General features: G+C 41.6%; 1 protein-coding gene across 1 annotated transcript in view; it reads left to right on the top strand.

Moving 5' to 3' along the window:
* The window catches only part of AP1S3 (adaptor related protein complex 1 subunit sigma 3), a 60,909-nt gene that overhangs the window by 31,814 nt on the left and 14,674 nt on the right, over positions 1 to 14,421 (top strand). Inside the window, exon 2 of the mRNA XM_040982805.1 lies at positions 14,130 to 14,308. Within this exon, the coding sequence (XP_040838739.1) occupies positions 14,130 to 14,308 (179 nt within the window). The remainder of the gene's footprint in view (positions 1 to 14,129; positions 14,309 to 14,421) is intronic.

Here is a 14,421-nt window from a genome sequence, read left to right as displayed (position 1 = left end):
TTGGGACACCCACATCCTATTTCAGAGTGCCTGGATCCAAGGCTGTGTTCCACTCCCCATTCCAGTGTCCTGATAATGTGTACCCTGGGAAGCAACAGGTGATTGCGTTTCTGCTTCCCAAACAGAAGAACTCGATTGAGATTCTGGCTCCCAATTTCAGCTTGACCTCTTTGTCTTACTGTCTTTTTCCTCCTCCCCACCCACCCATTCTTTTTGCCTTTTTCACTGAGCACTTCTCTTGTTCTAAGCATACAGTTCTGCCACCAGATGGTGTGCAAGGATTGGAAAAAGACTGGAGATATGTCAGTGTGATTACCTTTCTATACTTTATTTCAAGAAAAAGCATGGTAGAAGAGACCAAGAGTGAGATGCTAATTATTCATGCAGAAATTTCTTTTGGTGTATTAGGAAAGCAGAAACCTAAGCTGGAATTCTTGAGGGGGAAACATCTTATAGAATGTGGTGAGTAAATATTACTGGGAGAATTTGTCAGTATAGTAGACTTGACAATGATGTTGAACTGATATAGAGACAAGGTTTTGGGATGACAGGGTCACTCCCTCAAGTAGAGAGCTTCAGAAACCACAAACAAGAGACTGTGTGAGCCCAATAAAACTGTAGAAGGCTAGTGCAGTTGGGGCTGCAGGCACTACCTGATTCAGCAGCCTCCAAGGACACCTGCAGCCAGGTGCAGCTCTCAGACTGTGATTCGTGCACAGCGTCCTTTGCTTAGCTCGAGCAATTTTTAAAGTTATAATACTTAACTGCCAACCCGAATACACTCACACTGTTTCCCATCATTTTTCAGACTGCAGGCCTCTGGAAGACCTGGCACTAGTCCTGAAGTTGTTGAATTTTCCTTGGCAGCACCTTCCTAAGGGTGAGCTGTGGCTGCAGTTCTAGTTGGAACTTATAATTTGTAGTCTGCTGCCATCTCTTCCACCCTTTATTATGATAAAGTGGTGAACCTTTACCAAGACTTAATAGGTTACCTGCCTCTGCCCAGCCCATGAAAGGTATTTGGGTTTATGACTTTGCCCTGATATCTCACAAAGGGTGACATGAAGTCTGAAGGGGAGCTGACAGCTGGGTCAATGCTTGCATCTGTTTTCTAACTCCCAGAAATCCAAGCTGCAAATAGAAACCAGTGGGGGAAGAGCCAGTGATTCACCATCAAGGAATGACGCAGTTCAAAAATGGGATTGACAGGCTAGGTAAAAATTAAAAAGGAAACAAAGAGCTGCTGTTATTCTATTGTCGAAAGAGGCACAAGGAGAACACAGGGATGTAAGGGAACAAAATGTGAGTCTTAAAACTGCTTAGCAGGAACCTGGAACCTGAATACATACCTGGTTAGAAGACTAGAGTCAACAGTGAGAAGAAAGAAGGCTTCAGCGCTTAATCTGAAAGACTGGGCTGCTTCCAGAGCCCCTCAGCATGACGGAAGCCATCGATGAAATGGGGTGACTGTGGAGGCAAGGCAGAAGTGTGACTCCAGAGTGACTGCAAGCATTTACTGGGAGCTTCTTCTGTGCCTGATATGGGTGGATGGGTGTCACATCTCATCCTCCCAACACCACTGCTATCGTGATCATTATCATCCCAATTTTAGAGGACAGGAGACTGGAGGCCAGAAAAGTCAGGTAGATTTGCCACATCCATGTAACTCATAAATGACAGTGTAGGATTCAAATGCAAAACTTCAAACTTGCCAAAGTCTTCCCACTTAACCAATCTACTCTGTTATGTCCAGTTTCACCAAAGATGCGGCATGGCTTGGTGACAAATACCACAGACCAGTGTGCTCTAGATTAAGTATGAAGCAACAGTTGAGTTAACCATTTTGGTTGGATGGTATGTAACCAGTTTGGAAGAACTGAAATTTTCATTTATAGCATGAAGTTGCTTTTTTTTGTTTTGTTTTGTTTTTTTAAAGGGCTAGGTTAGAGGGCTGGTGGTTTGTCTGGGAAAGTTTAGGCTGGTGAGTCTACTTTCTACCCTTAGCATGCTGGTACAACATGTGACAGATCACAGGAGACCTAAACAAACGACTTTAGGAAGAAGGCAGTTTGGCTTAAGGAGAGTTGGATAGCCAGGATATTTTGGGAGTATTTATCTTGCACCGGTGAAGAAATGATGTCACTCCCTTCTTTTAGAAAACCCCTCTGCTGGGGCCCAGGTCACAGGGTGATGATTGATTGGGAGGCTGCAGCACGGGGAGGATTATCTGTGTTTCCATAGTGGGGTTCGAAGAAGCAAATCAGGATCTTTGTGAAAGGGCTTATTCCTACAAGCAGCCCTAAGTCCAAGTCATGAAGGGGCGAGTGCTCAGCCCTGCCAGGTGCAACACTTTTCTTTTTTTTTTTTTAAACTTTCTATTCTTCATTCTGTTTTTTCTTTTCATAAATTTTGGTTTTTTAATACTGATTACATGGTTGATCAGGGTGGGAAGGATCAAAACTTAGGGAAAATTGGGTGAATTCATTGCTTCCAAATACGCTGTTCCTTCTTGTTGTTCCTCGGGGAAGGAGAGAAACAGAGGGGAAACCAGTCACGACTTTCTGCACATCCCAGTACCCAGGGAAGAGGAACCGCCACCTCATGTCAACCCAGAGTCTCAATGTATATGTATTCTGAGAGTTCTGTCCAAGTGGTTTGGATAGTTCTGAAATGCTGCTGATTTCACCGATCCGAGGATGATGTCACCCTCCCAGTGTCCATTGGCTCCATTCACCAAGATTTTTTGCTGTCATCGTCTGTTTGGGGTAGTTGTCCAGTTTATTTTGTTCTGCTGCTGCTACTACAGCACCAAATGTGGTGCCATATTCTCCTTTTACAACAGGGCCTGTGTCCACTGCTCCACCTTTTTCATTAAAATAGGACATGTTCTTGCAGGTGAGTCCAGGTAGCTGGAACAGATGTCCCAAGCATCGCTGGATCATCCATCCCTGGGACTCACGAACCTGGCACACACCTGACAGGTGGGCCCCGAGACCTGGGCCATGTGACCCAAGCCCTGCCAAATCACCCATCCCTGGGGCTCATGAACCCAGCACCCACCTTGCAGGAAGGGTGACATTTTTATGGCTGATCCAGCAGAAAGAAGAGAGTAGATGACCTCTTGGATTCTTAGATTGCTCTTGGACCAGAGAAGTCAGAGTCAGAATAAGTTTCCAGGAGATCTGGCAGATGAAAATGCTAGTCAGGCCTATTGTTTCTGGGGAAGCTCACTTCTAAGCTTTTGATGCCCAGTAGGACCCCGTGCTTTGGCTAGAAGGAGCTTGTTAACCCGAGGTGCTTTTCTACCCAGGATCTAAATATCAAATTGCTCAAAACTCAACAGTTCCACCAATGTTTGAGTAATTTTTAAAAGGCAGCAATGGCGTTTGACAGGATTCAGGAAGAAACATGCAAAATGGCACGGAGGTTAAGAACCCCAGGACAGGAAAAGAGGCTCTTAAGAAGCTAGCTTTCTTTCATCCAGAAGGAGGAGTCTGGATGGAATCTATGGTGATTGACACAAAACCAAAGAGACACTGTTGCCAATCCCTCGCCTTCTATATCAGATTGGGGGTGGGAAGTAGGAAGCTGATAGCCAAAGTGTGCAATTTCAGTTAGAAAGAGCAGGTTCTGGGGACCTAATGTGCACTACAGCTAGTGATGATGTCTTATATACTTGAAAACTGCCAAGAGAGGGATCTTTAGGATCATCACCATGCACACAACCACACTGATAATGGTGTGAGGTTGTGTTAACTTGATGGTGGTAGTCATATAACAGTGCATGCAAAAGTCAAAACATGAGTGGATCATAAACATACACAACCTGTGGCAGCTGTGCCGGAGTCCAGCTCCAGCTGAGTTTGGAACTCAAGAAGGGTGTGTGGATAAGGCGTAAAGAGGAATGAAGTGGACCACTACAATTCCAGGATCTTAATGGACCATGCAAGAAAGCTGTCTGCTTTATTTATATAGAAGTGGTCAAACTCTGGCTCAGTCTTTGGAACACCATGGGTGTTTCCAAGCATAATTCTGCCATTGTTTCGCCTAAAAACTCAATAGAAGCTCCTTACTACAGTTCTTATTCTACAACTCAATCTTGAATCACAAAGAAAATGAGAAACTAAAGGTTAAGGAAAGAATCAAACCCTAAACACAGATCCCTTCATTAGCCTAGGTCATGGGGACAGCCAAGATAGCATGAATACTAAAAGGCCTTCTTGCAACATTAACCGCCAAGCTCACATTGATAGTAAAAAACCAACTCCACAGTAGCAAATAATGCCTGAATGGATTAGAATTCTTCTGCAGGGTGGTCCGGTGTCCATGCAAAGGAAGGTGGAGCTGCATTCATGTGGTTGTAGAGATATCCGCTGGGCCCTGCCATGCAGCAGGGAGTCCCTCACAGCTCTGCCTGCAAAGGAACAATACTCTTTACACCTTCTTGTCCCCAATATGCACTGCATGGACCCCAGCAAGCTGTGCTTCGAAGAAAGTTGGAAAAATGATACTAGAAATATTCAGATTCATGGTAAAAGGATATAATGTCTTTTTGTGTGTGTGTGTTTATTTTTCTTTGTTTTTTTTTGTTTTTGTTTGTTTTTTTGTTACTTTTTTTTTAATAAGATACAATGTCTTAAAGTACAATCATGGCATACATTAAAATGCAGTGTTCTTCCTGGAAGCTAGGAAAAGCATGGCATGTTCTTCCATGAACTGGTACAGGTTTAAAAAAATAAAACTGCCCCAGGTAAACTCAAGTGGCACTTTATGTGAGGGGATAGTTTAGAATAATACATGCATTTAATCATTTTCTTTGTAATTGTTTGAGTTTAATGTGGGGAAGAAGAGGAGATAATAAGCTCAGAAAGGTGTATTTGATGTACTGTCGAATAGATACTCCAGCACTTCTTTTTCATTGTTTTAAAAATTACTTAAAAATTTTTAATTCATAGTTTCAAAATACAGTTAAAGTAATGAAAATTGTAACTTCCCTCTTTTTTTTTTTTTGCCAGATTTTTTAAATTTCAGAGTCAATTACTTTAAGTAATTGTAGTTTTCTTTGGCTATTTACTTCAATATTTCTAAAAAATATATGATAGACTGCCATAGTTTTCTGTTGATTTTGTTTTGCTTCATCTCCTGACTGATCATTAAGTATTTGCTCCACCTTGGTTTGCCGTCCCTCATCCCAGCACGCAGCGTATGTACACGCGTGCACTCATAGACAGTGTGAGCACACTGAAGCATTTCTGTCTTCTTTTTTGATTCTTCAAAGATAATTTTAAGAACTGTAATTATGACTTCCGTCTTGTGCTCTAACATTCTCTTTCCTGGAGTTGACGATTTTCTCATTTTTCTGCTTGCTTAGTTTTCTGTATGTCTATTATCATTTTCTTTGTCCACTAGCACAGCTTCCAACTATATGAAGCAATCAACTCATGCACCAACTCTGTTCCTCCCTCACCCTCCTGCCTCCGCACTTCCCTCTGCTGTGCTGGCTCTCCTGCCTGGGGTGCTGCTGCTCTGCCCTGTCTTCTGTTGTCTGTTGCTTAGGATTGTCTAGGTCCTAGGGAACATAGTTAACAGTTTTTTGCATTTATTCCTGCATTTGTGAGGCATTGCCTCCAATGGCTTCTTAAGAAATACTGGAAGCAGAGTCTTCCCTTTTTTTTTTTTTGCATTTATGCCTTTGAATGTGCAAAAAAATATGAACTGTCTCTTCATAGAAAGTCAGACTTACAGAGAAAAGGAGAGACAGAAATCTTCCTTCCACTGGTTCACTCCCCAGGTGGTTGCCAGGGTCAGAGCTGAGCTGATCTGAAGCCAGGAGCTAGGAACTACTTCTGGGTCTCCCACATGGATGCAGACTCGCAAGGCTTTCAGCCATCTGCCACTGCTCTCCCATAGCACCCACTTTCTCCTCATCACTCTGGGAACCAAAGCAAGCTGGACTCACAATTGCTGTAGAGTGTAACCGTTGCTACATTTCTGTGTCCTTGAACAAAGTAGTTGGAAACTCTGTGTGTGTGTGTCTGTGTTTTGTGCATACACATATGCACATACATTCTTGCATAGCTGATGCCTTTCCCTGGAAATGCTGAAAGTAACAGGTGCCTCTGTACTCTACAGGTACACTTCCTGTGGGCCTCCAGTCTTCAGAGTTTTGCTTTACTCTCCGTCCTTTAGACATCCAGGCATTCTCTGGAAACAGCTGCCAGCTCTTCTCCTTCCCTGTTTTGTTACCTCCATCACCACACTTCTGTCTCCTTTCCATCTTCCCAATGTGGGTTGAAACCTCTTGGTTGCAGTTGATTCGGTTGGTATTCTCTTTGACTTTGGGGCTTAATACAGTTTTGAAAATTTTCCTCTCATGCTGTTAGTCATGTTTTGGGAGGGAGAAGAGGTCAGTGCTTGTGTTTCATTTCATGTGTTGATCTGGAAATTTCTCTGGGTTCTTTGTCACGGTGATGAAATCTCCAAGGCAGAACACAACGTTTTGACCTTGTGTGCTTCCTAGTGCATATACTTGGAACTTAGAAGATATTGGTCCAAAGAATAAATGATCTGTGCTGAAATGTCTTTTGGAATCATAATTATTTTAGCCGCCAATGTGATGGTTTCCTCTGAGGTTGTCTTTGGTTAATCTAGAAATGAGGGAGAAGCGCTGACTGCCAGGTGGAGGGTTTTCAAACTGACATTCACAGTTCAGGAGGATGTTTTGCTTCCGTTTAACTGCTCATTTAGTTGCTAGAATTAAGAGAAGGGAATTTGATTTCATTCCTGTATAAAAAGGAGCCAACTTTCTATTTTTCATAAGTGATCTTAGCTGCCCAGCCTTAGTCGGTGTGACTTTGACTGTGCATACATTCCATCTGGTCTCCGACAGCCTTCCTTGAACTTTCGTTTAAAATGCAGTGCTTTGACACACCCAGAGTCCCACCCAATTATTCTTTCTACTTGAAAAAATTATATTTACAAGTATTCTTCCTGGTGCACAACATTTTTTTGGTGTTTAAATATTAACACTAAATGCAAAGTCTGTTTTATGCTAACATTTCTTTATTGACTAGCCTTGCATATTTGCTTGACCTCATGACTTTGCCACTGGGCTCAGAGTTGCTGTGCTTTCTTTTTCAAGAAATGTACCTGAAACCACACCTTGTCGGAATATGCTGTTAGGTATGTACTTGCAATAAACATCTTAGAATAACACTTGTCCTTAGAATATGTGACTGCTCCAAATATACTGTCTTGTTCTGCTCTATTTCATCATAAATAGGTTGATTGTGACTCACAGTTTTACACTTCACTGGCTTGCACAAGCAATCTTCTAGTTAAGATAAATAAAGCCTAAACCACAAGGGTTGTGCTTCCCTGCTCCCTCACTTTTTTTCATTTCAGTAACAACATAGTAAGTGAGAATTAAATAACATGGAAACAAGAGAAAATTAATCACCATGGCCACTCCCATTTTAACAGGTCAACAAAGATGATTTTTGTGTGTGCCTTGCCTGTTGGGTTTTGTCATCAGCATAGCATGCTGGCATCTTAGCTGGTTCGCAGCAAGTATGAATAGATGGCTTAGTGATATCTTGCATATCCTCTGCCCCTGCATATTCATAGCCTTGCCCCTTATCAATTTCCATTACAGAAAATCCTACCTGGGAACAGCCTCAATCTTCATCCTCACCCATCTTTACCTCTTAATGCATGGTAGGAATTCCAAGCATCTTCCCCTTCTACTTCCTTCATGGACTGTTACTCCATATGGTCCTCACATCCCTTACCTTCATCTTTATTCCCTGACTCTGACATGTGGGAGTCTCCTCAGTTCTTCCCACACTTATGTACACAAACTTGGTCACCACCCCCTCCCAATGCAAATTCTTGCTCTTCTGGAGTGGGGAATCCAGTATCGTTTGATACTTTGACTTGACACGCTCACTCTCTTCCCAGGAGTAGGTGATTTTCACTTTTGCAGAACTATGACTCCGCCGCTCAGCATCCATTCAGATGCTGAATCGTACTGATTTGTCATTATCACTCCAAGTTTATAGTGACATTATGGTTTCACATGTGGTGTTGGACATTTAGTTTGTACAAATCTATCATGACATACATAATACCCCACCATTAGCATACAAGATATTTTCATTGTATTTAAACTTGTCTGTGCTCCACCTCTTCCTGACAAGTAGGACTGTTTCTGACAAGAATTGACTGTCAAAATCACGACCTGAGTTCTTTTTGCTGTACTCTAGGGTCTCTGGAATGGTGCCATCTCTTTAAGGTGTAGTTTTATTGAAAGAACATTGGCATTTACTTAGCGTTAGATTTTCAGATAGAAAGCTGACTGATTTTTATTGAACGCGCTCATATCGTTTGTCTTAAATATTTTTTCCAATTATAGTGTCATATATATGAACTTTGGAAAAGTCCAGGTAAGAACAAAGAGGAAAATAATATAATTCTACCAATCCAAGATACCCACTATTAACAATTTGATGTACTTTCTTCATCTAATTTCTCTGCAAGTGCAGTTTTGCAAGTATACATTGTTACTTAATATTGCACACATAATTATGTATATATATATCTAAACTAATAGTATATCACACATTCTTTGTTGAAATTATTTAGCAAATATCACTTAAGATCTATTTATTATTGGCAATTTAAGCATTTCTCAGTTTTTTTTTTGTTTTTTCCCCTTATGGCACTCTAAGTAACTGCTATAAAGACCTGGCATTGTGGCTCAGTGGATTAAACCATTTTTGCAATGTAGGCATCCCGTAAGGGCACTGGTTTGAGACCTAGTGGTTCACTTCCAATCTAGCACACTGTTAATGGCCTTGGAAAGCAGCAGAAGATGACCCAAATACTTGGGCTCTGCCACACACATGGGAGACCAAGATGGAGTTCTTGGTTCCTAACTTCAGCCTGACCCAGCCTGTCTATTGAAGAGAGTTGAGGAATGAATCAGGAGATAGAAGATCTTTCTTTTTTTCATCGCTCTGTTTCCTCATTTCTCTAATTCCGGCTTTCAAATAAATGAAGCAAATGATAAAAACATTGACTTGGACATTGCCTAAATATTTACCTGCATTTAAGGCACAGCTAAAAAATATATTTTATTTATTTTTATTTGAGAGATGGAGAGAGAATGAGCTCTCATCTGCTGGTTCATTCCACAAGTGATCATAGTGACTGGGACTGAACCAGAAGCTAGAAGGAAATTCAATCCAGGCTTCTATGTCAATGGCAGGGACCCAACTGCTCTGTTGTCTGCTGCCTTTCAGGATGCACATAAAGCAGGAAACTGGAATCGGGAGCAGCGCTGGTATTTGAAATCTGCGCGCTGATTTGGGAAGCAGAACCATTAGGGCAAACACCCACACCTAAGAGGTTTTTTTGGTAAAGATTTATTGCTATTTGAAGGGCAGAGTTCAGAGAGAGATGGAGAGAAGAGAAAGAGGAGGAGAAGGAGGGAAACAGAGAGATTTCCATTTGGTGTTTTACTTTCCAAATGACTTCAACTGCCAGAGCTGGACCAGTCAGTAGCCAACAACCAGGAGCTTCATTTGGGTCTCCCACATGGGTGCAGAAGTCAAGAACTTGAACCATTCTTTACTATCTTCCCAGGCCATTAGCAAGGAGCTGAATTGGGAGTAGAGCAGCTGGGACTTAAACTGGCATTCATGTGGGATGCTGGCCCAGCAGGCAGAAAATTAGCCTACTATGTCACATGATGTCTAACACTCTCCCCACCCCTTTACCCCCAATCGATTTTAAGAATAGACCCACTAAGTCCAAACTATTAGGTCTTTTAGGAATCCTGGCACTTTTGAATCACTTTTGGGAACATTTGAGTTCTAGAGAAGGCTATTTTTGTTTGTTTTAGATTTATTTGAAAAACAACTAGACAGAGAAAGAGATGTTCCACCCACTGGATTAGCCCTTAGATGCTTGCAACAGCCAGGGCTGGGTCTAACTAAAGCCAGAAGCCATGAACTTAATCCAGGTCACTCATGTTGGTAATAGGGACTCAGCTATTTGAGTCATGCCAGGGCACACATTAGCAGAAAACTGGGATGGGGAGTGGAACTAGGACCCCAATTCAAGCATTCTGATAGAAGATGTAGGTGTCTCAAGTGGCACCTCTATTTTTTAAAAGAAAATTATTCATTTATTTAATTATTTGCATTTATTAGAAAGGCAGGTTTTACACAGAGAGAAGGAGAGACAGAGAAAGAGAGGCTCTCCATCCGCTAGTTTATTCCCCAAATTGCTGCAAGTCCAGAGCTGAGCTGATCCTAAGCTGGGAGCTAGGAACTTCCTCTGGGTTGCCCATGTGGGTGCAGGGTCCCAAGGACTTGAGCTGTCCTCCACTGCCTTCCCAGCCCACAAGCAGGGAGCTGGATTGTAAGTGGAGCAGCCAGGGCTAGAACAGGTCCCATGTGGGATGTTGGCATTACATCCTAAAAGATCAGCTTGCTATGCCACACGCCAGCCCCTCAAATATTATCTTAACAGCTAGGTGAAATGTTCTCCCCACTGAGAATTTTTACCATGAGTGAGTGTTATATTTTGCCATTTGCTTCTTAAAAAGTATGTGTTTGAAAGTCAGAGCAAGAGATAGAGAAATATGGGATGGGTGAGGGAATCTTACCTGAACTAGTTCATTCAAATGATCACAACAGCATGAATTGAGTTGTGGGCAGATGTCATAGGGGCAACTAAACAGCTGTGTCAAACATCAACAGGTCTATATTTTTTCGAGGTGAATGAGACTTAGGTTTGTTCAGGATCTGTGTGGCTCCCTCAGCAATGGGGTCATAGATGGGCAATGTAAGAATGATGATGATGCTATACTACTGAAGAGTGGGTGAGAGCTACAAGCAAGAGCATAAGAAGATGTATTTCACAGGAAAGCAATCCCCCATGTTCGGGGTGGGTGGGTGACCAAATCTGTGTGTACACATGTGTGAAAAACTGGGGATATCCCCAGCATATCAGAGTCAGGGAGTGAGGATGAAGGTAGGGGATATGAAAATACAGGATTGAAAAAAATACCCAGAGTAACTCAAATGTTGGGTTAAGGTGAAGATTGTGGCTTGTTCCCTCTTAGAGCTTCTCTGGTAGATACTTTAAGGACAAACTGATTCATAGCTGCTTTGAAGTATCATCCTTGATTGAAAGACTCTTCTAGATGGCAGCTGACACCATGACTCCTCAGGTGGAAATGAGAGACATTGATGGGATCAGGTGCACACCTGAGGCCAAAGCACATGGCCCGGATGAGAAGTTTACTCTGCTCACTGCGCTTTGCAGGAACTAAGGTGGAGCTGGTGTTCCAGAGGACAGTGTTGCCAGTCTTGCTATTGCTCCTTCTCAGCAAGGTCACTGGAAGGGCATTTAGGCATTGTCTTGTGAAGCCTGACAAAGTTCATGATATGAATTTGAATTTAAGGTGACTTTTGGCAAATATTAAAAAAAAATCTTCTGATTGCCTCTTTTTCTACTCTAGTGAATGCTAATCAGAAGTGATATTTGACTAACCTCTTGATGCATCCTACTCAAGTGTGCACAGAATTACTAAGCTGATAAATTGGGTAAAATTAATTGTTGCAGATGCTAGGTTCTCCTGAACCAGCAGAAGTCATCCTGCCAGTTCCCTGGAGTCACATGTCTAATCAGTGGAGGTCACAGATAACAAAACAGAAGTTTCCAAACACAGTGGAATTCGAGAGGATTAAATCTTTCAGCGTTGTCTTATGCAATGCAATTATTGGATAAACGAACTTATTTGTTACTTCTTTTGAACTTGGAACGCATTTTTATATTTTATATGGGCTTTGAAAAAGGGTATACTAATGTTTCTGTTCATCCTTTCCCTTTGAATTCATTGTTAGAATCTAAAATTGCTCCTTGTTCACTCTTTGACACTGTTGACCCATGCTAACCAGGCAGGCAGCTAATCCCAAGATAAATGAAGGTTTTAAGGTTCCCAAACCACTCAATTTGACACTTGTAGAATGTCACTTTTATGGTGATCTCTTTTTGGAGAAAAATAAATATGATTCTTAGAAATGTGTACCATTACTACATTATTTACACCAGTACTGAGAGTGAAATGAGCCTTTAAGAAATGCTGTATTCTGAGCAGATACCTGATTCTATAAACTGAGGGTAATTTTTCTCAGGCTCCTGATTTGGCAGTGCTTTGAAACTTGGTTTCTCATATTTGATGTCTCGATTCTCACTTTCTTTTTATAACAAATGTCCCTTTCTAAAACAAAACATGATTAACGTCTCAAATAATGTTGTTGGGTGCAGAAGCAGTCCTGAGTGAGGATCCAGAGATCAGGGCCCTCAGAGATCACTACCTGGTGGTTTCCTATGGTTTAGTGTGGCATTCAGAGGCAAACCTCTCTACCAGAGTTGAAGATTTTACTTGTAAAAAGTGTATTTTAAAAATGTAAGTAATTTGTTTCCCACTATACAAGCAAACTTTAAGATCACAGATTATGGGATCAAAACATAATGTGTGTTCTCCTGAAGTTTTGAAGACCATTTTCATATTTCCTATATTGTACGAAGTAACATATTTTGCATATTTGAAAGACCGAGTTGCAGAGAGAGGAGAGAGAGAGAGAGAGAGAGAGAGAGAGAGAAAGAAAGAGAGAGAAAGACAAAGGGAGAGCTACAGATTCCACCTGCTAGTTCATTTCCTAAATGACTGCAACAGCTGGGGTAGGCCAGGTCAAAGTAAGGAGCCAGGAGCTTCATCCAGTTCTCCCATGTGGAGAACTCCCAGAAGTACCTGGGCCATCCTCTGCTGTTTTCGCAGGCTCATTAGTTGGGAGCTGGATTGGAAGTGGAGCAACTGGAACTCAAACTGAGTGGATATATAGGATGTTGGCATTGAAGGTAGATGCTTTCCCTGCTATGTCACAGTGCCATCCCATTTTACTTTTGAAAAAACACCCTAAGTTAGTTATAATTCTAAACCAATCCTGTAATATTATGGGCTCAAAGTTTGGGCGATCTGACAATTTCTAAAAAATTAAATTAACCATACATGTAAGATATTGAAATAAATCTCTAGCTGTTGCAGTAACTTCCTTTCATTTAAAATTTATTAAAAATATGAATCTTGTTTTCAAATGCACATTTGAAACTTACTTGGAAATTAAATCAGGCTGCTTCCTCCTGTAGCCAACACCCTGTAAACTCAAAAATGTATTGTGATGCCAAAACAGTTGTTACCTGAAGTGATTGATTCCAAGGATCTCAGCCAGGGTAACCCAGAAAGTGGAGCAAGGAACTTATGCTTGAAATAGAATATAGCCCTTTTATTACTTTCTTATTACTTTATTACTTATTACTTTATTATTACTTTACTTGTTTATTTGAAAGGCAGAGAAATAGAGAGGCAGAGACAGAAAGAGGAGGAGAGACACAGAGAACAGTGAGAGAGGAAAGTAGAAGAGAGGAGAGAGGAGAGGGAGACATCCTCCTTCCATAGATGAGTTCACGCCCCAGATGGCTGCAGCATTCAGGGCTAGGCCTGGCCAAATACAGGAGCCAGGAGTTCCAGCCATCCAACCATGCCACGTGGTTATATCTTCAGCTGCCTTCCCAGGCATGTTAGCATGGACCTGCTTGGAAAATGGAGGAGCCGGAACTCCAGCCAGCACATAGATGGGGATGTAAAGGCTTAGCCCATATGCCATATTTGTCCTGCTTTCTCTCTTTTGTTCCCATATTTCACCTTCCTTTCCTTTACTGTTTCTCTTTATCTCTTTATTATATTTCTATAATTAGAATATGGAATTAGGATGTTGAAATAAGTACTTCCATTATTCTTAAAAAAAAATGAATTATGAAGGAAGAATTTCATGTCTTCTCAAAAGTGGGCCACTGTTCCTTGACATATTTTTATCCCAGTAATGGGTCCTTGGGCTAAGTATCACTGGTCATTGGTTTAGTCCTCATGCTGGTAAGTATTTTCTCAACTATTTAGATTTATATCCCTTCTTAAACCCAGCCACTGGATTTCAGTATCTATGCGCAATGATCAGACTGACCAAGCTCAGGTTTTTCCTACCCTTTGTGTGTTCCAGATACATTTCATATTGCTCTTCAGTCGACAAGGGAAGCTGCGGCTGCAGAAATGGTATACCACTCTCTCCGACAAGGAACGGAAAAAGATCACCCGGGAAATTGTTCAGATCATTCTCTCCCGTGGTCACAGGACAAGCAGTTTTGTTGACTGGAAGGAGCTGAAACTTGTGTATAAAAGGTGTGAGTAGCTTTATGAGACTTGAGCTTCTCCTGGTTACATGGGTTTGTCTTAATCTTGAACATTTTAGGTTGCCGTTGCAGCCCCCTTGTTTCCCCAGTGACTGTAACAGC

Source organism: Ochotona curzoniae, unplaced genomic scaffold (genome assembly GCF_017591425.1).
Source record: "Ochotona curzoniae isolate NIBS_2020 unplaced genomic scaffold, NIBS_Ocur_1.0 contig_3643, whole genome shotgun sequence".
Lineage (NCBI taxonomy): Eukaryota > Metazoa > Chordata > Mammalia > Lagomorpha > Ochotonidae > Ochotona > Ochotona curzoniae.
Note: the sequence above shows the minus strand (reverse complement) of the source record. Positions and strands in the feature narration are given on the sequence as shown.